The sequence below is a fragment of the Thamnophis elegans genome, chromosome 12 (assembly GCF_009769535.1).
Source record: "Thamnophis elegans isolate rThaEle1 chromosome 12, rThaEle1.pri, whole genome shotgun sequence".
Taxonomy (NCBI): Eukaryota; Metazoa; Chordata; class Lepidosauria; order Squamata; family Colubridae; genus Thamnophis; species Thamnophis elegans.
In genome coordinates this window covers 6,232,163-6,259,966 of record NC_045552.1, presented here as the reverse complement: position 1 = coordinate 6,259,966, position 27,804 = coordinate 6,232,163, and the positions used below count along the sequence as shown (strand labels likewise).

General features: G+C 46.9%; 1 protein-coding gene across 1 annotated transcript in view; it reads right to left on the bottom strand.

Moving 5' to 3' along the window:
• Positions 1 to 27,804, bottom strand: part of CADM4 (cell adhesion molecule 4) — a 160,382-nt gene that overhangs the window by 5,721 nt on the left and 126,857 nt on the right. Inside the window, exons 2-5 of the mRNA XM_032228201.1 lie at positions 4,910 to 5,056; positions 4,441 to 4,593; positions 1,994 to 2,128; positions 1 to 13 (exon numbers count right to left, since the gene is read on the bottom strand). The exon at positions 1 to 13 is cut by the window's left edge and continues 149 nt beyond it. Of these exons, the coding sequence (XP_032084092.1) occupies positions 1 to 13; positions 1,994 to 2,128; positions 4,441 to 4,593; positions 4,910 to 5,056 (448 nt within the window). The remainder of the gene's footprint in view (positions 14 to 1,993; positions 2,129 to 4,440; positions 4,594 to 4,909; positions 5,057 to 27,804) is intronic.

The following is a 27,804-nucleotide window of genomic DNA, read 5'->3' as shown; positions in this document are numbered from 1 at the left end:
TTGCTGCTTGTTCCTGAAATGCACACAAGCGGCACACCAGCCCCATCAGATAACCCTGACGAGCACTTAACAATTCTCCTTTAAATCGGGGTGTGTATGTGTGTGTGTGTGTGTCTGACCTTGGCAGCTCTTAAGAGAAGAGCAATAAATATGATTAGGGGACTGGAGGCTAAAACATATAAAAAACGGTTGCTGGAACTGGATATGTCTAGTCGAGACAGGGAGCCGAGGTGGCGCAGTGGTTAGGGTGCAGCACTGCAGGCCACTTCAGGTGACTGTCATCTGCAGTTCAGAGGTTCTAATCTCACCGGCTCAAGGTTGACTCAGCCTTCCATCCTTCCGAGGTGGGTGAAATGAGGACCCAGACTGTGGGAGCAATATGCTGACTCTGTAAACCGCTTAGAGAGGGCTGAAAGCCCTATGAAGCGGCATATAAGTCTAACTGCTATTGCTATTGCTATAGTCTAATGAAAAGAAGGACTAGGGGAGACATGATAGAATATCTCAGGGGCTGCCCCAAAGAAGAAGGAGTCAAACTATTCTCCAAAGCATCTGAGGGCAGGTCAAGAAGCAATGGGTGGAAACTAATCAAGGAGAGGAACAACAAGGAACTAAGGAGAAATTTCCTGACCGTTAGAACAATTAATCAGCAGAACAACTTGGCTCCAGAAGTTGTGGGTGCTCCAACACTGGAAGTTTTTAAGAAGAGACTGGATAACCAGTTGTCTGAAGTGGTGTAGGGTTTCCTGCCTAAGTAGGGGGTTGGACTAGAAGACCTCCGAGGTCCCTTTCACTCTGTTATTCTATTCTATCTGTGGACTTCAACTCCCAGTTATGTATTATAGGGATAATCTCAACAACTGAATCTAGGTGGTGGACTCGAAATAAAAACAATTTAAAACGTGACAAAATGTGTGCATAATATGTACAACAGCCAATCGCCATCAACCCAATGTCAGGCCTGCATTTATATTCCTTTTAGAATTTTGGCCTGCCACACTTTCTCTTATTTCATCATGCTGTTTCTTTAAGTATAGTCGATGGGAGGGGGGATTAGAAGGAGTAGGATTTTGGAATGTATTGTTTTTCATTCTTTGCTAGAAGCCAAGGTCATCCTTTGTCTCCACACCAGTACACCTGACCAGAAGAAGCTGGGCATGGACGCCAGCGTGGAAGAAGGAGATTGGACCATGTGATGGACTGTGGGTGTGGGGACAAGATCATGAACTTTTAACTGGGTGGGATTCTGATGTAACTTCCAGAGTTGGATCCCACAGCTATGTGCCAACATGCCTGCTTTATTAAATTGGAACTTGAATCATAGTTTTGCCTTCGACTCTGATTTAATTCTACATGGTATTTGGAACGCTGACACCCAAATCCCTGGCCTAACTAAGAAGAGGGTCCCTCCGCAGCCTCAAAGCCCAAGGCCTGGGCACAGAATCTGTTTCTTTATTGGAGAAATAGTTGTTGAGTCTATCCCAAACTGTAAGGCGGGAACTCAAAAGTCCTTTTTTTAAACATTAAAAAAGTCAACTGGACTATTTTTTGGAGGAGGGGAGGAAGAGGAGGAGGAGGAGGAAGAGGAAGAGGAAAAGGAGGAGGAGGAAGAAGTAGCAGTAGTAGTTTCACTTTTCATTCCAGAAGCTCCATCCATGATGAAGCTTGCATGAGAAGTGAAACATCTTCTTATTCTTCCTCAAAAAAAAACACAGTCCAGTTACCTTTTAAGCACTTTTGAGGGCTGGATGACTGAGAATCTCCATAGACATGTAAGAGGGAAGTACCCTCTCCCATCACTCAAGGCTCAATCACTCAATCTGGAGGACGTCAAGTGGAAGAGTAGGCTCTTCCTTAACTTGGAATTCCAAGTTGAGTTTGGCCTAAACGCCAACAGAAGAAGAAGTGCCTGGATCCCACTTCCCAGGAAATATATTTAGTTTATTTGTCAGGTGGTTTCCATAGGGGCCCAAATCAGCATTTGGATGGACACCTTTTATCTCTTTCCGGTCCCGATACCAGCGCAGGGTGGCCGCAGGGCGTGACCTGGGAACACTGCAGGTGAGTTCGACTTCTCCTCCTTCTACCGCCTGTTCCTTCACCTCCACTAAAGGACTGTCCGGGGGAACTGGGAGAAGAAAGAAAAAACCAGGCAGATCATTAGTCATCACCTCCTTCATCTCCTTCATCCCATGGCTGAACCCTTCACCTGAGCACCTGAACCGCCTCCAATGCGGCAACTTTCTTAATTAATATTTCAACGGCTAGTGATGGTGGGAGGAGGAGATGTCTTCACCCAAGCTTCTCAATCCCGAGAAGGTCATTTTAGGAAGGAAAACAAGGACTTAGCCTTCTACAATGAGGCTAAGAAAAACAAAAACAAAGAGAGGCCCAAGAGATGAGTATGAATTTCTGAAGATTACAAGGGTTTGCTAAATCCCTTGACCTCTATTTGTTCCTTCCAACATTTCGTGCTTGCAAAACATCAAGGTATTATTATTTTTTTAAAAAAAGGATGTAGGTTTTGTTTCGTTTGCATCAATGCTTCCGTTGATGTTCTGCTGAGGAAGAATCTCATTCTTCTCTCTCTCACTCTCTGAAGATTATCTGCTCCCCTACCGCCAAAGGCTGACCTTGAGGAACGATCGTGTCTTCTAATAGCCTTTTGTCTGGCAGGTTAGGTAGATTCCCGAAAGTGTGACTTTCAGAAAGGCTACAGCTCAGCGTCAAAGCACATGTTCGGCACGCTAAAGATCTTAGGTTCAATCTCTGAGCTCTCCTGGGGGGGGATAAAGCAGACAGGTCTGAAATTCTGGACAGCCATTGAAGCCCGTCTAGACAAAATGTCCTTTGCACCATCAGCTTCCAGAACGTACCTGATTTCCCTCCCCCACACACACACACTTTGGTTCAGCTGGAGTCTGACTTAGAGGGGTGGGATTCAGCTGGTTCGCACCTATCTGGGAGAACTGGTTGTTAACTTTCTAAGTATTTCAGAGAATCGATTGTTGGAAGAAATCTCCTTTTGTTTTTTCCCACTTTACAGGGCTAATCCTGTAAGGAAGGCAGGAAGGAAACATTCTGGTGTTGTTTCTAGCCTCATCTTTATTGCCCTGCGTACAGAAACTGCCTCTCCGGTTAACCCTCATTACATTGTCACAGCTAAGCCGAAGCGCCCATTGACCTGAGTGATGTTGAGTTGGCCACGCCCACCCAGTCACATGACCATCGAGCCCCACCTACCCAGATGGTCATTAGGGCAGAGAACCAGTTGTTAAATTATTTGAATCCCACCACTGGGGGTGAACTTTAGAGGGATGAGTGAAAACCCCTTTGCCAGGGTATGAAAACAGAGGAACATCTACACACTTAACAGACCTTCTAAGCCCATGATGGCAAACCTATGACATGCGTGCCACAGGTGGCACACAGAGCCCTCTCTGTGGGCATGCGAGCCATTGCCCAGCTCACCTCCACCTCGCATGCATGCGCGCCTGCCGCCTGCCAGCTGATTTTTGGGTCTCTGCTGCACATGCAGGAGATGTGCGCACATGCGTGGGGTTAAACGCACATGTGCGGGGGGGAGGCGGGGGGAGGGCTGCGGTGTTCCCCTCACCACACTCCGTTTTGGTCCCAGGAGGCTTCAGGGAGACCTGCTAGACCCAAAACGGGGTATTGTGGGATTCAGACGTTTGGGCGAAGCGGATGCTAATTTTACATCCAGTTCTGCTGAACTGGGAGTTGAAAGGACTGGCTGGCCACACCCACCTTCCCCCTCCCCTCCCAGGAGTCTCCACATGGACCATTTTGGATGCCAGGTGAGTGCAGGGCCCGTGCGAGGGCTCTGGGACGGTGAAAAACGGGCCTCCTGGAAGTTTCGGGAGTCCAGATACAGCCTTGTTTCTGGCCTCTGGAGCCTGGGGGAGGCCATTTTCACCATCCTGGAGGCTCAAAGAAAGCCTTTGGAGCCTGGGAAGGGTGAAAATATTCCCCTCCCCCTGGTGGTGCAGGAGCCCAACTAGGCCACACCCATCCAGCAACTCGGCCAGAGAACCGGGATCATTGTGCATGCATGCGCAGCGGGGGCAGGGCACATTGCATTATAGGTGTGGGCACACATGTGGGTGCTATTTTGGCACGTGAGGAGAAAAAAGGTTAGCCATTACTATTCTAACTCATTTGGGGAGACAAAGGGTTCCGCCATGCACATTATCAAGCAATGGAGTATTGTAAACTCAAGGGATGATACCAGTAGACCTGATGGGTTTTATCTGGAGCAGCCCACCCTTCCCCATCCTGTTCAAGGTGGTGGTGTGTGTGGGGGATTTTAAGTTTAAAAGACTAAACTATGGGTGTCCAACCTTGGCAACTTTAAGCTTTGTCGGACTTCAACTCCCAGAATTCCCCAGGCAGCCCGTTGCTTAGCGGGTTGACACCTACCCAGGACTGTAAGGATGGCAATCTGATGGTGGGTGTCTTCTGTGTACAGCTGGCAATAGTATCCGCCTTCATCTTCCAGGCGGGCGTTGGAGAGCACAATGCGGACCTGCTTCTGGGTGAACTCCACCAACTGGAAACGTTCATCCTTCAAGGCTGTTAAGGAGCAGAAGGGAAAGTTGTGGACCCATAAAATAAACGAGGATCATTTTGAACAATCTTGGAACAAAATACACTCAAAACCGTAGAAATGGTGGTAGATTTTAGGAGAAACCCTCCTATGCTATCATCTCTTGCAATACTAGCAAACACAGCATCAACAGTAGAGACCTTCCAGTGTCTAGATTCTATCCTATCTTAAGACTTAAAATAGACATCTAAGATCAAAAATGTAATTGAAAAAGCACAACAAACTGAGATTCCCATCCTCGTCCCTTAATTTGACATCGTGAAGCCTTAGAAACCAGGTTACCTCGCGTGCCATTAAAGAAGAGTGTTTGCCGAGATGGGTTCTGGATCACCACGATGGAGCCGTCATATTGGTGCAGTTTGCAATTGATCTCAGCCTGTCCGCCTTCTGCTACTGTCACATTCTCGGCTTGGACCTCCTGAGCTCTAGCTAGGATAGAGAAAAAGAGAGAAGGGGTTATCAGTCTTGTTTCCTAGAGAAAGGACACCTGGTCACCATCAAGGAAGTCTGCTAACTGGGTGGACCCATCCTTATCAAAAACCGCCCCTTGCAAAGAGAAGAGTTGATGGACATCAAGGTAGCTTTGGACATTCTGTGTTGGTGAAAACTAACTCAAAATAAGGATAAGCAAGGTACATCCCTAAGAAATGACTTGGCAATAGCAATAGCACTTAGACTTATATACCGCTTTAGAGTGCTTTTACAACCCTCTCTAAGCGGTTTACAGTCAGCCTCTTGCCCCCAACAATCTGGGTCCTCATTTTACCCACCTCGGAAGGATGGAAGGCGGAATCAACCTTAAGCCTGGTGAGATTCGAACTGCCAAATTGCAGGCAACCGGCAGTCAGCAGAAGTAGCCTGCAGTACTGCATTCTAACTACTGAGCCACCACAGTTCTTACTTACTGCGACTTCCAGAGTGTTCTCCAAGCAGACCTCAGAGGGGAGCAGAAACGGTTGGAAAATGAGTCAGAAAAACCATGCTCCCCAACTTTGGCTGCCATATAGAGCCGAGGTGGCACAGTGGTTAAATGCAGCACTGCAGGCTACTTCAGCTGACTGCAGTTCTGCCGTTCGGCTGTTCAAATCTCACCAGCTCAGGGTTGACTCAGCCTTCCATCCTTCCAAAGTGGGTAAAATGAGGACCCGGATTGTTGTTGGGGGCGATATGCTGACTCTGTAAACCGCTTAGAGAGGGCTGAAAGCCCTATGAAGTGGTATATAAGTCTAACTGCTATTGCTATTGCTATATCTGGTTGCAAAACTCTCCCTGGCCATTAGATGGCAGGAGAGAGTAAGAGTTCTTTGCTATTAGCTGGTGTTTATCCAGTAATCTTCGTTTTTGCCCAAATACGGTTGGCTTAGCCTCACTATTGGGATGTGTTTGTGTGTCTCTGTGTGTTGTTTATTATAATTTTGTCCCAATAAAGGAGAATATTTATAGCTCAGGGTTACGAGGGCTCCTTGATGTTAGTGCTGTGATTAGCACCGATGATGTTTCCTACTTTGTGTAATGAAAAGTCTGCAAGAAAACAACCCGGCTTAGAGAGCACCAAGGATCCCTTATTATAATTTTGGCTTGTCTTATGGGAGGCCATCTAGACAGAACGATTCATCTGCCTAACTGGTTTATGCAGTCTATAATCTGAATGATAATGGTCGGTGGTCAGCGGGTGGATAGCCTTGCCAAGCAGCTAAGAGCCGGAGGGAAGGCCGGCCGGGCGATCTCCTTCTCTTCCTTTGAAGCTTAACTAATCGTCCTTCCCATCCTCACAAGTCAGCTATTATTCCACAGAGGGATAAACAAGAGGACATCGGAGTAACACAAAAACCGGTACAGTAAAACGTGAAAAGAGGAGGGCATGACAGGAGAATTCCTAATAGGAACAGCTTCATCCCAGGTGCGTGGATTACAAGGCATAAAGAAATAGCAGGTTGCATGGTCTCAATGTTGGCAAAATGCACAGCGCTTAGCAAAATGCACAGCGCTTCCGTGAACCCAGTCCTGCCGTACAGGTACTTATTTATACCTCTTAACAATCCCCTCTCCCTGCCTGTAGGACAACAACACAAAATATTAAACCCTTTTTATAAACAGCACAGAGACAAAAGGGCCCCGGGTCAGTGTTAGAACCGTGTTCTTCCCGCAGCATGCTTCAGCCGTGTTAAGTAAAGGCTAAATGGTGGGAAACCTTCCATGCTAACAGGCTTAGCGTGATTCCAAGGTTCACTGGTATTATCCATGCTAAACGCCAAGAGCCACTGTACGCAACCCTGCGCAACACAAACCCGGACGCAAACTGAGCTTTAAACTTGCGACTTGTCTGCAGCCTTAACTGCATCGCTTTTCCACTCAGTGCATTTTGAAATGGGGAGAGGGTTTGTGTTAATTAAAAATTAATAGAATGCAATAATATCTATCCTATCCTATCCTATTCAATTCTGTCCTGTTCTGTTCTATTCTATTCTAGTCTACTCTATTCTACATTCTGCAGAGGGAGGGAAAGGAGGGAGGATGAGGAGGGAAAAGAAGAAAGGAGAAAGCAGAGGAAGTAAGAGCCGAGGTGGCGCAGTGGTTAGAGTGCAGGACTGCGGGCTACTTCAGCTGACTGCAGTTCTGCAGTTCGGCTGTTCAAATCTCACCGGCTCAAGGTTGACTCAGCCTTCCATCCTTCCGAGGTGGGTAAAATGAGGACCCGGATTGTTGTTGGGGGCAATATGCTGACTGTGTAAACCGCTTAGAGAGGGCTGAAAGCCCTATGAAGCGGTATATAAGTCTAACTGCTATTGCTATTGCTATTGCTAAGGGAGGGGAAGTAGGAGAGAGAGTAAGAAGGAGGAGGAGAAAAGAGGAGGAGTGGGGGAAAGAAGAAAACAAGAAGGAGAGGAAGAAAGACGAAAGTGTTTTCTATATTTGTAAGAAGATAGGGTTAAATGTTAATAGTTAATAGATAAATGCCAATAGTACTTAGAAGAATGTATATTGGTGAATGTGTTTGAAAGGAAAAAAAATAAAAACAAACTTTATGTAAAAATTGGAGAGAGAGGGTCAGCAAGCCCATTCCAAGCCAAGGGGTGTGAACTTTGGCCTTTTTGTGTGAAGGCAGCCCCCCCCCCAAAAAAAAGTGTTTATCCGGCATCTCAAAACCCCGCAGAGAAATTTTCGCCTGAAGATAATCCCCTCTTGTCATTCAGAAGGACTCATCTTTTTTTTTTTTTTTTTGCAGGTTGCATAAATTATGCATCGGAGTGGCAAAGTTCCTCACTTTAAAATGATTACACGCTCTCGATTATTCCTCCCCCGTTTCACCCCCGTAACACATCACCGCGCTGTTCAACCGCAGAATTAAAAGTCTAAAAAGCATCCGTACCCATCACCACCTGGCTACCCCGGAAGACAAACCATTGAAGCTGCCCCAGAACACCTTAAGGGCACCCGATTCCGATGCTGGCGTTGCAACCTCCACTTTGCGAATGCAGGGACGAGCAGAGAGATGAACAAATGCCTCGCAAGCATCTCACACAGGTGCAAGGACAAGAGAGGACACAGGTAAACATGGGAAATGTCTCCAGAAAAGGCCTGCGTCTCTCCTCAATCATAGCCCACATTATCATCATCATCATTATTTAACGACTCCTTAATCCCTTGCAGGGTGGAGTCTGGGCAGCTGAATGGAGCTAGCAGAGTGTTTTAATGGCCAGATGCTTTTCCTGTCACCAGGATGGAGTTTTATTCGGCAGATATATTCTCATGGTGCCCAGAGAGAGTAATATCTGCCTCTACCTAGGATCGAACTCACAGTCTCCTGATTATGAGGCGAGAGCACCACCTCTAGGCCACCGCACCACTCTAACTGTGGCCCCAGATTATGAGGGTGTAAATTTTTGTCGTCTCCAGCAATTCCAGGATGCCACGTGATGGTAGCCGCGCTGCTCTCCCACCTCTCCACCCTTCAGATGGGCAGCAGGTGGACGATGCACCCCTTGCCAGAAAAGTACAGGCAGCTCCCAACTTACGACGGTTCATTTAGTGACCATTCAAAGTTTCAACGGCACTAAAAAAGTGACTTACGACCGTTTTTCACACCTCCAACTGTTGCATCATCCTCATGTTCACAGGATCAAAATTCAAGTGCTTAGCAACTGACTCCTACTTACGACCGGGGTCGTGTGATCACCTTTGGCAACCTTCCGATAAACGGCGGGGAAGCTGGATTCACTTAACAATTGTGACAAGGAAGGTCATACAATAGGGGGTCAAAACTCCCTTAACAAATGTCTCACTTGGCAACACAAATGTTGGGCTCCACCATGGTCGAAAGTCGAGGACTACCTGTACTAACTTGGGTGAGGTTTAGTGATTTAACAACCGCAACAACAACAAAAAAGATTATAAACATTAAACAACCACCTTGCTTAACAACTAAAATTCTGGTCTCAAGTCTGATCATAAATCAAGGACTATCTGTATATTATAGCACAGGGTCCCTAACTCTTTGGGCCGCAACCCATTACTGGACCACGGCCTGTTCAAAACTGGGTCATGGAAGAAATGGGCGAGAACATGGGCCGGAAGCGCCACTTGCACGAGTGGCGGATGAGCACGAGAGAGAAACTCCACTCGCTTGCTCGAGTGGAGGTTCGCAAGGATCTGTCTGTCTGTCTGTCTGTCTCTCTCTCTCTCTCTCTCTCACACACACACCAGAGGTGATATTCAACCAGTTCTGACAGGTTCTGGAGAACTGGTAGCAGAAATTTTGAGTAGTTCCAAGAACCGGCAAATAGGCTGGCCACGCCCCTGCTGCCTCCCAGCCGGTCTTTTTTTTGTTGCCCTGAACAGGAGAACGGAGCTGGAAAGCAGATTAGTGGGGTGGGGAGGGAATGGGGATTTTGCAGTGTCCTTCCCCAGCCACACCCACAAAGCCACACCACGCCCACAAAGCCACTCCCACAGAACCGGTAATAAAATAATTTTAATCCCACCACTGACACACACACACACCGGGCTGCCAAACTGTAAAGGTTGGAGCCCGTCGTGTTACAGCCCACGCTTTGAAATGATGTGGAACAGATCTTACCTTTTTCTTTTAATCTGATATCTTTTTATAAGGTTTCATTACCATATTTCCCCCCCCCCTTTCCCTCCAGGGCTCTTTTCTTCTCAAGTCTGAGCATACCGAATTCCTTTGATTTTTCACAGAATTATAGAGTTGGAAGGGATCCCAAGATTATCTAAACCAATCCTTTGCAACGTGTAGGAAAACCAATTAAACCCTCTGTGAGAAGAGGCTGCCAGAGATAGCGCCGCTAAGACCATTCTGCCTTGAATGAGATCGCAGGTGCCAGGAAGTTTTTTTCCCCCCAGAGATTTGAAAGAAATTCAGTTCGCTGCAAACTTACACCTGTTATTTCTGGATCTAGTTTCTGGGGATATGAAAAAAAAAATGCTTTTGACCATCTTCTTGCGTTTCTGTCGCTTCCCATCTTACAATCTTTCCACTCTCTGCTTAACAATCATAATTTGGGACTCAAACTCCCATCGCTAAAATGAGCCGATTGTCAAGTGAGAGGTGTTCAATTCAGGGCCTTTTTTTTGCCAGGTTTGTTAAGCGAATCATTGCAGTCATTAAGTGAATCATATACTCAGTAAGCGAATCCAGTTCCCCCTTTGAACTTTGCTGTTTGGAAGCCAGCTGGAAAAGTCCCAAATGACCCTGGAATGCTGCGACCATAATAAATATTTGCCAGTTGCCATATTTTAATCAGATGAACCATGGGGACAGTGATGGTTGTAAGTGTGAGGACTGCCCCTAAGCACCATCATGACTTTGAACAGTGGCTAAACAAATAGTTGTACGGCGACGACTCCCTGTACGTGGACACAATCCCACATGCCTAAAAGAGATTTATAGAAATAATTTTTTAGCTGGATGAATAGGTGCAGCTTGCAACAGGAATAGGATTCTTGGTAAGATATTCATTTTAATTGTTGCTATACGTCCCATGAGTGATAACTGAATATTTTTCAAATTTTCTGAATTTTTCTTTATTTGTATCACTAATTTATTATGATGATCGTCTTTAATTGTGGAACATTTTGCCGACACCCAGATCCCCAAGTATTTCACTTTCTTAGTTATTTGCATTCTTGTTGCTACTTCCATTTCCTCTTCTTGCTTTTTTGTCATGTTCTTGGTTATCATTTTTGTTTTGTCTTTATTGATCTTTAGTCCTGCCACTTTGCCATATTCTTCTAATTTTTGAATTAATTTCAAGCTGGATTCTAATGGGTCCTCTAGAACAAATACTAAGTCATCGGCATAGAGGTTTATAGAAAGGTGAAGCTCTGTTGAACATCTCATGCCTCACCTGAGAAAAAGGCACCATTATCTTTTAATGAAGAAACGAAACAAAAAGAGAGAATGAAAAGTAGTGGGTGGATGGAAGGGTGGAAGGAAGAGGTGAAAAGGTATCTCTGTGGTTTTTCTTTGAAGATGTTTCCCTTCTCATTCCCTTCTTTAGCTCTGACTGGATGGTGAGCAATGGAAGGATTTATATTCCTTGCAGACAGCTGGACATTTGCATCCTTTTAGAGGGTTGTTGAAACACTTGATAGATCCTCTAAATCCACACTCCAAAAGGATGCAAATGTCCAGCTATCTGCAAGTTGAAGTCCTCCGGGCTTAAAGTTGGCTGGGGAAAGCTGACTGGGGAATTCTGGGAGTTGAAGTCCTTCAGGCTTAAAGTTGGCTGGAGAAAGCTGGCTGGGGAATTATGGGAGTTGAAGTCCTCCAGGCTTAAAGTTGGCTGGGAAAGCTGACTGGGGAATTCTGGGAGTTGAAGTCCTCCAGGCTTAAAGTTGGCCGGGGAAAGCTGGCTGGGGAATTCTGGGAGTTGAAATCCTCTAGGTTTAAAGTTGGCTGGAGAAAACTGACTGGGGAATTCTGGGAGTTGAAGTCCTCTAGGCTTAAAGTTGGCTGGGGAAAGCTGACTGGGGAATTCTGGGAGTTGAAGTCTGCCAAGCTTAAAGTTGCCAAGGTTGGAGACCCCTATTCTAGAGCACTGGAAGCAGAGGTGGGTTGCTCCCGGTTTGGCCCAGTTCGGCCGAACCAGTAGTGGAATTCAGACCTGGGTTGCAGAACCGGAAGCGAACCAGGCCTGCCACGCCCTCGAACCGGTTCCCTTGCCGCCGCTGGGCCACCGCCATTTTGCTTTTTAGTGACTGCGGGTGAGCAGTTCACTTTAAATAGTTCTGCAGATGTGTCTGGCGTGTTGCAAACCGGTAGTAAAAGTGACAGTAACCCACCCCTGACTGGAAGTGATGGCAACAAATCCAAGCCAAAGACCAGTTCCACCAAGACTTGACTCTCTTTTGACTGCCACAAAACTGGGCACCAGTTTCAGACAATGATATTCAGTGTCCGGTTGCCCAATCTGGACCAACCAACTTTCCGTAAATGCCAGCCAGTGACTAATAGGTTTGACATGAGGCCTCCTCTACAGAGTCTCCCTTCTTTTTTCCCCCAGCAACTTTGCCCCAAATAGCAGACCCAGGAGAGAGGCAAGAGACAGTACGATTATTATTCATGAGTACTGTTCCCCTCTGCTCTGCCTCCAAGAGCTCGGGGCCAGCTCGGGTAAGGAGCGCACATCCATTTTTAAGGCAACTGCAGAGGAGAAAAAATGCCCAAAAGATTGTGGCTCTTGGAGAAATATGCTAATTTTTTGTGTCAGCAAAAAAAAAAAAAAAAGAGGACCGAAGAGCATGGGGTTGGTAGGGGGGACGAGTAGCTCTGTCCAAGTAATATGTCTATATCAGTGAAGGTGAATCTTTTCGGCACCGAGTACCCAAACAAGAACGCACGTACATGTGCTTGCATCAGTGGTGGGTTTCTACCGGTTCGCACCAGTCCTTGCGAACCGGTTGGGGTCAGTGGACCTGGAAGTAAGTAACTTCCAGGAATGCCGGCACTGGCCCTGTCGCTCGATATCACTTTTGCCGTCCCATCGCAGCTCACTCGCTTGCTCCCCCGCCCGTCCGCACTAAACTAGGCTTAGTGCATGCACATGTCTGAGCACCGGAAACCCAAAGACCAGCTGGCCAGTGCGCGCTTGCCATTTTCATGTCACTGTTCTGCTGGTTTCAACCCCAAAACAGTCCAAAAAACAGCTGGAAAAACAGCCTGATTTTTGGCCATTTTCCAGGCCATTTCCTGGCACTCTGACACTCGCGAAGACCAGCTAGCCAGCACACATGTGCGTCAGGAGTGGGTTCCTGTACCAGTTGGTACCGGTTCACTTCCATGGGCGCTTTCCCGCCGCGCGTTGCTTACGCATGTGCAGTTGACTGTCATTTGTTCTCCACCCGCGCAGAAACATGCCAGCAATGTCAGAGGGAACCGGTTCAGGGGCGTGGCCAGCCTGGGTCACTGCTGGTTCTGTGACTCAGGCTGAATATGCAGGCCAGAAACCAGAAGAGCAGCTGGCAATGGGTACATGTCCACAGGGAGGGCTCTGCGTGCCACCTCTGGCACACGTACCATCACAGGTCTATATTATCTCTGCCTCTGGAATAATCCCAGGCGGGAGCAGAGGAGTGCTGAGTTCTTGCTGCATGAACCTCACTGCACAGTGGAAGCATCCGGCCAATACAGCTCCATTACCTGAACTAATAAATCTGTCAAATTTCTCAGGCTGATTTTAAGCGGTCTTGATCAACGCGCGCTCCATTCCGCAACAGCAGGGCAACAATTCATTCACGACGGTTCTGGCTGAGCTACGCCAGCGGAGAAGGCTAGCCTGCGGCTGCGTTCAATGCGGCTACTTGCCGGACCTCCTGAAGAGTGAAAAGAATGGCCGACGAGCAATGAGGCGGAAACGTCCTTGTTAAAAAAGAGGAAGAAAGAAAGGAATATTCTTTCATTCCCTGGGGGTCACCATCCTCGGCCAACCAAATGTCAAGCCACAAGATAACCCAACTTAGGCACGTGGGAAATACACTGGGCTTTTGTCCACTTAATGGCATGACGGGAGAATAAATCGGAAAAGCGGAGCCAGAAATTAAAAACAGCAGGGATGGATTTGGTAGGAGAGAAGGGCAGAAGGCAGGAAAGCGTGCAGATTGCATAGCTCTTTTTTTTCCATCAAAAGCTACACTTATTATTTTTTTATTGTTTCCACACCTAAAGATGAAAATACCGATAGTCCTTGACTTACAACCGCCGTTGAGCCTGTCATTTCTACTAAGTGAATTTGGCTCCATTTTAGAACCGTTCTTCCCACAGTTGTTAAGTGAATCACGGCAGTTGTTACATCAGTCACACGGTTGTTAAGTGAATCTGGTAGTCAGAAGGTCGCCAAAAGGGACCACAAGACCCTGGGACACTGCGACCATCACGAGTCAGTTGTGAAATGTTTACATTTCGATTACGTGACTGTGGAGAGCCGGCAACAGTCGTAAGTGTGAAAAACGGTCACAAGCAGAGGTGGGTTGCTCCCGGTTCGGCCCGGATTGGACGAACCGGTAGCAGCAGGAGGAGGAGGCTCCGCCTACTCACTTCTGCTCATGCGAACTGGTAGTAAAAAAAAAAATGGAAACCCGCCACCGATCAGAAGTCACTCTTTTTAGGGCTGTTGTAACTTTGTTTTTTAATAAAATATTTTTTTCATTTTTAATTAACAAACATGTAAAATACACACACACACAGAACCTAGACGTACACCACATTTACACAATACAATACGAACAGGAACTTCCTGTTCTTTCTAATAGCAATTATCAATCGATACCGCTCACCTTATATTATTTCCCCTTCTATTGTTATTTCATTTGGATTTCACCCTTCTTAACCCTCTTATTTTACTCATAACTATTATTTTTTTTGAGTTGCAACTTTGAACAGTCACTAATCGAATGGTTATAAATCGAGGACCACCTGTTCTTTAAAAAAGCTATTTCTCAACAGAGGTAAAACTTCCCTTTTAGAGAACGTTCAACAACAGGAGGGTTGCAAAATTAACGAGAAGGTTTTTTTTATCCATATTGAAGCAAAAAGCACAAAAGTCCATCAGTTGCACAAACAGATATCTTTGCTATTTCTTCTTCACTTATATCTAAGAACTTAGCAAGATACCAACCAATACAGCTTCTTTAGACGGAAATTCAGTTCAAATAATGCCTCCTTTTTTCCTTGCCAAAAGCTGAAGAAGGAAAAAATAACAAGCCTATCAATGTGAATGTTGTTTTTTTAAGAAATAAAGTTTGTTTATTCATCCTGAATAAGTTTAACACGATTTTGACAGGCTGCAATTTTTTTTTATTTCTCACAAAAAGCCGTTGTTGTTTTTCCTTTGTTCTCCTCGTCTTATTTCCCTTCTTGGGTTGTGAATTTTTAGGGCGTTAGTCTGAGGAAAGGAGCGCTGTGGATTTTTATTAGACTGTAAACCATTCCAGCAGATGTTTATTTTTTATTCTTGGTAAACCAATTTAATCTAATGGTTAAGGCGTCAGGCTAAAAATCAGGAGACTGGGAATTCTAGTCCCACCTTAGACAAGAAAGCTAATTTGGTGACTCGGGCCAATTACCAGGAGATGGGGAGTTTCATCTTAGACAAGAAAGCTAATTGGGTTACTTTGGGCCCATCACCAGGAGACTGGGAGTTCTAGTCCCAGCTTAGACAAGAAAGCTAATTAGGTGACTTTGGGCCAATCACCAGGAGACTGGGAGTTCTAGTCCCTGCTTAGACAAGAAAGCTAATTAGGTGACTTTGGGCGAATCACCAGGAGACTGGGAGTTCTAGTCCCTGCTTAGACAAGAAAACTAATTGGGTGACTTTGGGCCCATCACCAGGAGACTGGGAGTTCTAGTCCCATCTTAGACAAGAAAGCTAATTAGGTGACTTTGGGCCAATCACCAGGAGACTGGGAATTCTAGTCCCAGCTTAGACAAGAAAACTAATTAGGTGACTTTGGGCCAATCCCCAGGAGACTGGGAGTTCTAGTTCTGCTTTAGGCAGGAAAGCCAACTGGGTGACTTTGGGCCAGTCACTAGGAGATGGTGAGTTCTAGATTCACTTTAGGAATGAAAGCCAGCTAGGTGACTTTAGCCTATCCCCTCTCCCTCAACCTAACCCACCTCACAGAGTTGTTGTTAATGTGAGGGAAATAGGAGGAGGAAGGTGTACTAAGTACATTTGCCACCTGGGAGTTACTTACAAGCTAATAAAAGCGAGATAAACAGAAGTCAGACTAAGGACTGTTATCCATAAGGAAAACAAGCCAAATGTGAATAAGAGTGAATAAAAATATTCCGAGCAAGGGATATTTTCTGCCCTTTCACAAAAAGATGGCCTAGGGCAGTGTTTCTCAGCCTTCGCAACCTGAAGATGCGTAGACTTCAACTCCCAGGATGCCACAGCCAGCATGGAATCTTCCATGGCAGCTAGGGAATTCTGGGAGTTGAAGTCCAGAAGAAACACTCACCTTGAATACATACCTTCTGGGATTCTTCCCAACCCTTTAATACAGAGGTGGGGGAAATAAGGCCCCCTTTTATGACTTGTGGACCTCTGCTCAGGAATTCTGGGAGTTGGAGTCCACAAGTCATAAAAGGGCCATAGTTCCCTTGCCCCTGCTTTAATATGACTCTACTGAGTGGGAAGGGATTAAAAAAAAAGACCCCTCCTCTTCTCTCCATCCGTAGCCACCCGCAAGCACCCCCAAGGTATCCACGGGGCTGCTTTCTGGCAAATGAAGGAACACGCCTGTTCTTAGCCCTTTTGCCAAGGCAGAGAATCGCCTGCTCTGTTGCTCTTGTCTCCATGGATTTCTCCCAATCCAAGAATCTCTACAGCAATCTCCAGAAGCTGATTGATGGGGAAAACGAGGCTGCCACTGGGAGGGAGTGCGCCCAAACGGACAGGGGACAGAGCAATGTCCTTGGCGGACGGCCATAATTCAACGGCAGCCAATGAGAAGGAGCTGAGCTTTGAAAATATCCTTCCCCACCCCCACCCCCTCGTCCTGCCACCCACCCCTCTCCTTCTTCAGGCGCCCTATTCAGCTCAGTCCTTCCACTGGCTGCTTAATGCATTCTTCCCTTCCAGAGTTGACAAGGGTCACATTCCTCCCATCGCAACGTTGGCTTTCAGGATCCCGGATTCCGTTCCCGGGTCTAGAAAGGGAGGAAGCCCAATAAAATCCAGTGAAAAATCTTGTTCTAGATCAGTGTTCTGCAACTTTAAGATGGGTGGATTTCAACTCCCAGAATTCCGTGATCCGACAAAAGCGCGAACGTCAAAAGCACGCCGACAAAACCGCGGTGCTAAAACCGCGATGTCAAAAGCGCGCCAACAACAGCGCGTCGACAACAGTGCGCCGACAGAAGCGCGATTTAAGTTAAGGTAAGGTTTAGGTTTAGGTTTAGGTTTAGGGTTAGGTTTAGGGTTAGGTTTAGGGTTAGGTTTAGGGTTATTTTTAGGGTTAGGTTACAGCGCGCTTCTGTCGGCGTGCTGTTGTCGGCGTGCTTCAACGCTCATTCATCGGCGCGGTTTTGTCGGCGCGGTTTTGTCACCGCGGTTTAGTAAGGCGCGCTTTTGTCGTTCGCGCATTTGTGTTGGAACCCAGAATTCCCCTAGCCAGCAGAGTCCGTGGAATGGGCTGAAAATGGGGCACGTGGAGGCTGAAAATGGGGTGCGCAGAGGTGGCGGTGGCGATCCCTGCAGCCTGGAACAGCTGTATCGGCAGTATTCCGGGAGGCTGATCCAACCGCCCATCAGCTGTTCGTGTTAAATCCGACTGTGCGAAGCTGAGCAGGCTGTTTGCTGCAAGGAGGCAATTTGCTGGGAGACAGAGGCAGATTGTTTTTTTCTTGTTTTCTTCTCCAAAAACTAGGAGCGTCTTATAGTTGGAAAAATATGGTAATTAGAGGTGTTCAATTAGAGGTATGAGACCAACAGATACGCCTGAAACCCACCACCACCACTCCCCACCCCGAAATGAGACCCTAGAGATAATCTTGTGCCATCTCACAGAAATGGACAAAGTTACCTGGTCTGAGCTGGGAGGGAAGAGCCTATCAAGGCTTTAACCCGCTTTTAAAAAACAAAATAATAATAAAGCAATTATTCATTTGTTGTGTACACTGCCGTGATCCCAAAGGAATTCCGGCGGTTTTCAACAGATATGAAAACAACCCCAGTAATTTAGCAAAGCAACGGTTAAAACGTCATCCAAGACAATGAATCCCGTCGGGAGTTAGGCAGAGGAATAGGCTGATGGGTAAACAGTTCCTTCCAGGCAAGGGCATCTGCCACTTAATATTTGTTTTCTTTCCCTCTTGGGTCGTATCAAGTAGGAACGGCACCCGGGAGTTTATGCTAAACAGAACAAAAAAGCAGAAATGAAGGAAAGACGCAAACTCGGTGTCAACCCTGCACAGTTCGAAGTCTTTACCATTCAGCCTGTCACAACATAAACCACCTCCTGCTTTCGATGTAAGACGGAGGGAAGGTTGTCTGCAAGGCTCACCCCCAGAGTCAGAATAACAGAGCTGGAAGGGACCTTGGAGGTCTTCTAGTCCAACCCTCTGCTCAAGCAGGAGGCCCTATATATCATTCCAGACAAATGGCTGTCCAGTTTCTTCTTAATAGCTTCCAGGGATGAAGCACCCACGATAGGAAAAAGAAAATAGACTAACAGTGTTGGAAGGGACCTTGGAGGTCTTCTAGTCCAACCCCTTGCTTAGGCAGAAGACCCTATACCAGGAGTGTCAAACTCAATTTCATTGAGGGCCGCATCAGGGTTGTACTTGATCTGGTGGGGCCAGGGTGGGGGTGGCCAGCTCGACATCGTGGGCTGCTCCTTCACTATTTGCAGGGCATCCCTGTGGGCCAGCTCTAAAAACCCAGTGGGCCGGCCCCGACCCTTGAATTTGACACCACTGCCATATACCGTTCAGACAAATGGTTGTCGAATCTCTTTTTAAAAACTTCCAGTTATAAACCAACAGTGGTGGGTTCTGTAGGTGTGGCCTGCTTTGTGGGAGTGGCTTGCCAGCCATGTGACTGGGTGGGAGTGGCTTGCCAGCCATGTGACCGGGTGGGAGTAGCTTGCCAGCCATGTGACTGTGTGGGCGTGACCAACTTGTAAAATGTGGTGAAACCCACTTAACAACGCTCTTGCTTAGCAACCAAAATGTTGGTTCAGAAACTCTGGCATCTGAAGCACGCAAGTCTTAAAGCTGTCAAGTTACAAGACCCTTGCACCCCTAACCCTTTAGAAAAAAACCCAGGGGTGTTCAAACTTGACAGCTTTAAGACTGATGGACTTCAACTCCCAGAATTCCTCCTCTCACTCTTCATCTTGATGATGTGCGGATGGGCGGAGGGAGGGAGCTGGAACCGGTTCTAAACGGCACTGTAGATTTGTGGAACCTCTTCTACAGAAGAGTTTAGAACTGGCAGGAACCCACCCCTGTAAAGCACCCACAACTTTTGAATGCAAGCTGTTCCACTGGTTAATTGTCCTCACTGTTAGGAAACTTCTCCTTAGTTCTAGGTTGCTTCTCCCCTTGATTAGTTTTTCCAAGAATGGAGAAGTTTCCCCCCCCCCCTTCTCCTTATATATCTGCTGGCTTAATGCCGGGCAGAAGATGAACAAGCACAGGGCTGAAGAAAATAGAAAGATCTACTGATCTCCTTCCTGCTCTCTGCAACTCGTGATCTTGGCCTAAGACCTCAGGTCACTGCAAACCACACATCAAAACAATCAATGCACGAAAAAGAACAATGCTTGAAGGAAAAAGGAAGGAGAAGGAACAAGGCTGTTTGTAGCTCTCGTTCTGATTCCAAAGGGAACAATGGGTCCTGTTATGTTCTGGGCCTCGGCTCCATCCATCACTGGACATGTTGTTTGGGCAGCTGGCATCACAATCGCTGCCCGGGCGCACCCTGGCACCAAAACTCAACACTTTCCTGCAACTCACCTCTTGGATGTACTGTGCATTTTGTGCTCTTAAGGCAAACCGGATGCACCAAAGACACCCTAAATGTCCTTCCTCTTGACCTGTAGTGACGTCTTCCGAAAGCTATCTCTGGCTTCTGCTGACACCTGATCTCCTACAGCAGGGGGTCTCCAACCTTGGCAACTTTAAAATGGGTGGAACTTTGGTTCCACCACAAAACTGCGCCCGACTAAACTGCGCCCGACTAAACCGCGTCGCTGACGTCATCAACAGGGCAACAACAGCGCGGAGACAGAAGCACGCTGTAAACCCTAAACCTAAAGTTAACCCCTAAACCTAAACCTAACCCCCCTAAACCTAATCCTAAACCTAACCCTAAACCTAACCCTAAACCTAACCCTTAACCTAACGCTAAACCTAACCCTAAACCTAACCCTTAACTTAACCCTAAACCTAACCCTTAACCTAACCCTAAACCTAATCCTAATCCTAACCCTTAACCTAATCCTAAACCTAACCCTTACCTTAACTTGAATCGGCTTGCTTTCAAAGCGCTATTTAAAGCGCCCTTCTTTCTCCACGCTGGCTGTTGTCGCCCTGTTGATGACGTCAGCGACGCGATTTAATCGGGCGCGGCTTAGTCAAGCGTGGTTTTGACGGGTCACGGGAACTTCAACTCCCAGAATTCTTCAGCCAGCATGCCTGGCTGGGGAATTCTGGGGGATGATGTCCACCCGTTTTAAAGATCTGAGGTTGAGAAACATTACTTTATAGGCGAGGTTATATATGACACAGACAAGCCAAACCCACAAAATCAGCAGGGTTACGGTTTTCTGGGGAATTTGAGGTTTGAGGTTTGAGGTTTGAGGTTTGTTTTATTTATAGGCTGCCCTATTCCCAAAAGGGACTCAGGGCGGCGAACAACTCAAGCGGGAAAGGGAACACACAAATACAAGACAAGCATTTAAGATAGCCAACAACCACACCTGTCGAGAGGGGAAGGGAGCTCATCAACCCCAGGCCTGCCGACACAGCCAGGTTTTAACGGCTTTTCGGAAGGCCAGGAGAGAGGTGAGGGTCCGAATCTCCGCGGGAAGTTCGTTCCAAAGGGCCGGAGCTGCAACAGAGAAGGCCCTCCCCCGGGTCGTAGCCAGATGGCATTGGCTAGTAGACGGAACCCGGAGGAGGCCGACCCTGTGAGATCTAATGGGTCTTTGGGAGGTAATTGGCAGCAGGCGGTCTCTCAAGTTTGCTCTGACTGAGAGAAGAGGGCCCTTTATTAAGTATAACTAAGTACTAAGTACTCGGGAAACAACAACTGAATGCAAAACTGCTGGTTACCGTTGCACCATAGAAAGTATTTTAATTTACTGCAGCTGTGTATGGTTTGCCAATTGCACCGTGGCAGATAGGACAGCACTCCAGAGGGTCAATATCATTGCCCGGAGGATCATTGGTTGCCCCTCTCCCCTCTTTGGAAGAGCTTGATAGCTTCCGCTGCCTTAAGAAAGTTCAGAACATTATTAAAGATCCATCTCATCCTGGGCACCCTTTTTTAATTTTTTTTTTGAACTATTACCATCTGGCAGACGGTACAGGATAATAAAAACAAGGACAAATAGGCTGAGAAAAAGCTTCTACCCCGGAGCAGTAACTATATTGAATTCTACGGTGTAGTGCAATATTACTGCAATATCAGGAGTTTTCAATTTCAATTATATACTACGCGAAGGGTGTGTCTTTGTGTTTTTATTTTTATAGCTATAATGTACACTGAAGATGGCATTTAATTTTGTTGTACGATGTGCAGTGACACTAAACTTAACTAAAGTAAAGTAAACTAAAGTAAACTAAAGTAAATACCTCCAACAGACCGATTAGATCCCACAGATTAGGCCTCCTCCGAATTCCATCCACTGGCCAATGCCGACTGGCGACCACCCGGAGGAGGGCCTTCTCTGTGGCTGCTCCGGCCCTCTGGAACGAGCTCCCTGTGGAGATTCGGACCCTCACCACCCTCCAGGCTTTCCGCAAAGCCCTTAAAACCTGGCTGTTCCGACAGGCCTGGGGCTGATGAGTTCCTGTCCCCGCTCGAATGGTGTGTCTGTTGAGTTGTTTTTAAAATTGTGGTATTGTTTGTCTATGTCTTTTTTTCCTTATTTGTATCCCCTATCCCCCGCCCTGACTTGGGTTGTGAGCCGCCCTGAGTCCCTTCTGAGAAAAGGGCGGCATAGAAATATAATAAATTCAATTCAATTCAATTCAATAACTAAAGAAAGCAAAATTAAGCCTCTGCTTTTTCAGTGGCACAACTGGAAGAGATTCACGGGCTCCCTGCTGTTCTATCGCTTTTCCTGGACTTTCATGGGGGTGGGGAGCGGGGAGAGCAGGCTTGGGGTGTGGGACAACAAGCATGGCAGGATCAAAAACCTGCAAACTCACTTGGAGAAAATTTAGGCAGAAGACCCAACACATCTTTTTCAACATTTTGGCTGCGGTAGCACCAAAGTGCAGTAGCATCCCTAGCTCTATAGACCATTCACAGCTGTCTCTGGGATATGCCATGCCTATAAAGACCTGGCAAGAATCCTTCAGCTTTAATGGGCCTTGGAAATTTCCCTGGATTAAGACCATCTGTTGTTCTTGGCCAAGCGATCTGGCACTCAACAAGCTTTCGATAGAAGCCACCAGGATTCATGGGGCAGACCCAGCAGACAGGTGCAAGGGACCCCATAAGAAAGAAGACGAGCAATACTTCCTGGTGTCTACCTGTTGTGGACCACCAATGGAGCTGGCAGCATATATGGACAGTGAGGAGGTTGGGGAGGAACATGGGCCAGTCCTGGAGTCTGGGGAAGGCTCTGATGAGGGTTCTGTGTCGGAGGCATAGAGGGGGCCAGAGCCGTATGCCAGTTATCAGCTGCCTTCAGAGTCAGACATCAGTGAGGCAGAGGAACAGCTGGAGCCTGTTCCCAGTGTGCACATGTGCAGAGTTGACAGACAAAGGGAACAGCTAAAGAACAGGGGTCGACTTGGGAGTAAGGCCAACAGGTGGACGGTGAATGGCCCCTCCCAGAGGAAATAAAAAGAGGAGCGAAAGGGGAGTGGAGTTTGCAGGAGACAATTAGTTCACTCCTGCATTCTTGCCAAGTATTGCGGCGTCTGAAAGATATCGGCCTGGCCGCTCTCCAAGCCTGATAAAGGTCGGTAATTGTGAACAATCTTGAAAGACTGTGGGAGAAGAAAGACTTGGCCGGAGAAGAATTAACTGTCAATTAAATAAAAGGGGTTTATCAGGACGAGGACTCAGCTTCGTGCTGCTGGGGAAGCCTAGTCAGAACACTATCATGATGGAATGTGTTCACAAATAGTCCTTGACATACGACCACTTCCCTTTTTTAATGGTGTGTGCATGCTAGTCCCAGAGAGGTCCCAGAGGTGGGCTGTTTTTTTGCAAAATCAGAGGTATTTTTGCCTTCCCCCAGCCCCAAAGAAGCACTTTGCAGGCTTGAGCAGAAGGGAACAATGTCCCTGATTTTGTAAAAAATGGGCCGTTTTTCACAAAAACGGGGGCGTTTTTGCCTTCCCCCAGCTCTGCGGAAGCTTGCAGAGTATTTCTGGGGGCTGGGGGAGAACAAAAACGTTTTTTTTTTCCTTACTGGGTAGTTTGCAAGCTACCGGCAAGCCTGGAGCCCAAGGCAAAACTTTTTGCCATCATTTCGGTAGGCCTGGCTTGGGGAGGGGAGTCATGTGACTGAGTTTGTGTGAGTGACATCACGTTGGCCACGCCCACTCAGTCGCATGCCCCCATCTAGCCACACCCACTGAAACCAGTGGTGGGTTTCAAAAATTGTTCGAACCTACTCTGTGGGTGTGGCCTCCTTTGTGGGAGTGGCTTGCCACCCATGTGACCGGATGGGAGTGGCTTGCCTCCCATGTGACCGGATATGAAGATGCCGACGACACTTGTCAGAACCACCTTAAATTACCTCACACGCAGCACTGGCATGCATAAGAATATGGTATAATCTTGTTTTTTAAAAGGCATCTGTGGTTTGCGTTAAAACAACTTCAACACACGCAATGTTCCGATTGCACCACAAACGCAGTAGTCATCCTTACCTTTCACAGAGGCACTGAGTTTTATAAATATGAGCATGATAGTGTAGAATAATCATATCCAAGGACCACTGGTGGATTTCAAAAAATTTTGGAACCTCTTCTGTAGGTGTGGCCTGCTTTCCGGGTCCACTGGTAGAACCTCTTCTAACCGGTTCGGTAGATTTGACGAACCGGTTCTACCGAATAGGTGCGAACTGGTAGGAACCCACCTCTGACTGAAACGGTAGTAAAAAAGAAAATTTGAAACCCATCCCTGCTGAGAACCTAAGCTAGAATCCGACTCCTTCTTCAGCATCCCACTTAAAAATGTAGGGTTCACCTGGGGGCAGTTTTTGCTGCAAAACAATTGATTGCAAAGACTCGCTAACTGGACGGGAATGTCAGCAAGCAATCAATGGTGTCCGTCCCTCCGTCACGAGAGAAGAGCCCTCTGCACGGGCTGAAAGGCCATTGTCCTTAACGAGGGGACAACGGGGCCACCTTCTAGCACCTGCAAATGAGGCTGAAGGTTCAGAAGCAGGTTAAGTTGTTTGTGGGCGGGAAGGCCTGGCTGGTTTAATAGGACAAAGCCCATTGACTTCTCCCCATTAGTGCCATAATTGCACAGGAGCGTTCCCACCGCCACATACGATATGCAAATAAGGCATCATCAAAACAAAAATAAGAGGAAAGGCCAGCGTTCAGCAACAGCTCTCATCAAGTTATGATTCACCATTCAAATTCAAAAATGCCGTTGTTTTTCCCCTAACAATGCCTCCCCCTCGGATGCCGCAAAAATCAAAGAGGGGAAAGAGGAAAACAACTCCGAAGCCATCCAGAAATGGCTCATCCGCCTTGGACAGGCCACATAGCGCTCTACAATCAACCACAAGGAAATTGGGCGTCTCAATAACACCTGCACTCCGTAGGTTTTCACAGCCCTCCTCCCGCCTGTGGTTCGCCAAGCCTAATAAACACAACTTCGAGAGGGTTTGGGGGCTGGCTGCAGTTTAAAGCACGTTGCCTGCACCACGTCCCTGGCGTTTCGGCAAAAAAGAAGCCAGCATGTTAGGGACGGCAGCTTCAGGTTGGAGCGGCTGCCAAATAATGGATTCCACAAAGAGGAGGGAGTCAAACTATTCTCCAAGGCACCTGAGGGCAAGACAAGAAGCAATGGGTGGAAACTAATCAAGCAGAGAAGCAACTTAGAACTGAGGAGAAATTTCCTGACTGTTAGAACAATTCATCAGTGGAACAGAAATTGCCTCCAGAAGTTGTGAATGCCCCAACACCGGAAGATGTTGGATAGCCATTTGTCTGAAATGGTATAGGGTTTCCTGCCTAGGCAGGGGGTTGGACTAGAAGACCTCCAAGGTCCCTTCCAACTCTGCTATTGTATTGTTTCGGCAAAAAAGAAGCCAGCATGTTAGTGAAGGCAGCTTCAGGTTGGTTGAGCGGCTTCCAAACACGGATTCCACAAAGAAGAGGGAGTCAAACTATTCTCAAAGGCACCTGAGGGCAGGACAAGTAGCAATGGGTGGAAACTAATCAAGCAGAGAAGCAACTTAGAACTGAGGAGAAATTTCCTGACAGAACAATTAATCAATGGAATAGAAATTGCTTCCAGAAGTTGTGAATGCCCCAACAGTGGAAGTTCTTAAGAACTCTTGCCAAGGAGTTTAGAAGGAGTTTGCTATTGCTTTCTTCCTAGGGCTGAGAGAGAGTGGCTGGTCCAAGGCTCCAATTGAGGTCTGTGGGAAGCCTGCCCTCCTCCCCTTTCCGCCAGAGAATGAAATAATTTGGGGAATATTAAAAAAAAGGCAGAATATGGAGAAATGAACTTGCTCTTAAAGACAGAAAGCAGACCCATTTTTTTCTTAATAGACCCCCAGCAGATATTTTGTGCCCATTAAGAAAGATTGAAACAGCCTATTCACAAAACCAAAGACCTTCATCTCCAGCGATAGGTCCATTCATTCATTCATGGTATTGGATCTGGGTACTTGAGAGACCGCCTACTGCCAATTACCTCCACTAGGCCAATAAGATCCCATAGATTAGGCCTCCTCCGAATTCCATCAGCTGGTCAATGTCGACTGGCAATTACCCGGAGGAGGGCCTTCTCTGTGGCTGCTCCGACCCTCTGGAACGAACTCCCCGTGGAGATTCGTACCCTCACCACCCTTCAGACCTTCCGCGTAGCCCTTAAAACCTGGCTGTCCCGACAGGCCTGGGGCTAAAGACTTCAACCCCACCCGAATAGTACGACTGTGGTGTTTTTAACGATGTATTGTCTTATGTGTATAACTTGTCTTGTACTTCCCCTCCCCTTGAATTGTGAGCCGCCCTGAGTCCCCCCAGGGAAAAGGGCGGCATACAAATAAAGTTAAAATCAAATCAAAAATCAAATCAAATATATCCTCCAAATCAATTTTTATATAAGCATTTCACTTAGTTATTCACAATTAATGATATTACTATATGTTCCCCCCCACATCATAATTAGCTACATAGCATTAACAATATTAACACATTCCATTGTATTCTACTAGTAAATCCTGTTCTTTCCCTTCCTCCTTTTCTCACCATTTCTCTCTTAGTCTCTCAGAAATTCCACTTCTTTAATGTTCAAATTTTGATCGTGTGACTATGGGGATGCTGCAACAGTTGTAAGTGAAGTGGAAGTGGAAGTTGTAAGTGAAAAATGGACATAAGTCACTTTTTTCAGTGTTGAAACTTCAAACAGTCAGTAAATGAATGGTTGTAAGTTGAGGACTAACGGTACTCAAGGTGCTTTTACACAATGCTCCCTTCTCCTGTTTTCCCCACAAGAAGACAGCAACTGCCCCCAAATCACCCAGATGCTTTCCACGCTTAAGGAAGGACTAGAAACAGAGGTGGGCTCCTACTAGTTCGCACCTATTCGGTAGAACCGGTTCGTCAAATCTACCGAACCGGTTAGAAGAGGTTCCACCAGTGGACCCGGAAAGCAGGCCACACCTACAGAAGAGGTTCCAAAATTTTTTGAAACCCACCACTGACACACACACACACACACACACACAGACTCACACAGAGAGAGAAAGAGAAAGAGAGGAAGAAAGAAATAAAGAAAAAAAGAAAAAAAGAAAGAAAAAGTGAGAGATAGATGAAAGAAAAAAAGGAAAAAGGGACAGAGAGACAAAAGGAAGGAAAGAGAGAGAGAGAGAGAGAGAGAGAGAGAGAGAGAGAACACATGGCCGGCAAGCCACTCCCACCAGGTCACATGGCTGGCAAGCCACTCCCACAAAGGAGGCCACACCCACAGAGTAGGTGCGAAAATTTTTTTAAACCCACCACTGACTAGAACGTAGAGCTTCCTGCGTTCAAGTCCAGCACATTCGCCACCACACCAAACCGGCTCTCTAAATTTTAAATACTGGCCACAGATGACCTGTGAAACCTAAACTACCTTACACCTTCAAGGGCCTTTTTCTCAAATAATAACTGTCTTGATTTAGCCTTCTCAACCTTCAGAGGTGCTGAACTACGAATCCCGGAATCTCTTTGATCAGGGAAAAGCTGCAATCAAACCGGGGCATAACAATTTCGCTCTGAAGTTACGAGGACGATGTTATCCATTCAGCCGAGTCCAACTATTGGCAATTCTACAGGCTGGGTCTCTCCACATCAGAGGTAGTATTCAGACAGTTCTGACAGGTTGTAGAGTACTGGTAGCAGAAATTTTGAGTAGTTCGGAGAACCAGCAAATAGGCTGGCCACGCCCCTGCTGCCTCCCAGCTGATCTTCCTTTGTTGCTCTGAACAGGAGAAGGGAGCTAGAAAGCAGGTTAGTGGGATACGGAGGGTATGGGGATTTTGCAGTATCCTTCCCCTGCACACCCACAAAGCCATGCCCACAGAATCGGTAGTAAAAAAAATGTGAATCCCACCGCTGCTCCACATCTTTTGATTTTGCACTATTTCTTTTGAGTTTTTCTATGCTCCGGCTGATGTCAGCTTTGATGGTGTCCAGACGCTGTGTCCTTGGGCAGTCCAGTTTCCTTTCACTGCTAAATCTTCCCAATCTAATTGCTTCCTCCAGTGACTCTGGAAAGTCTCAGTCATCCAGGTCA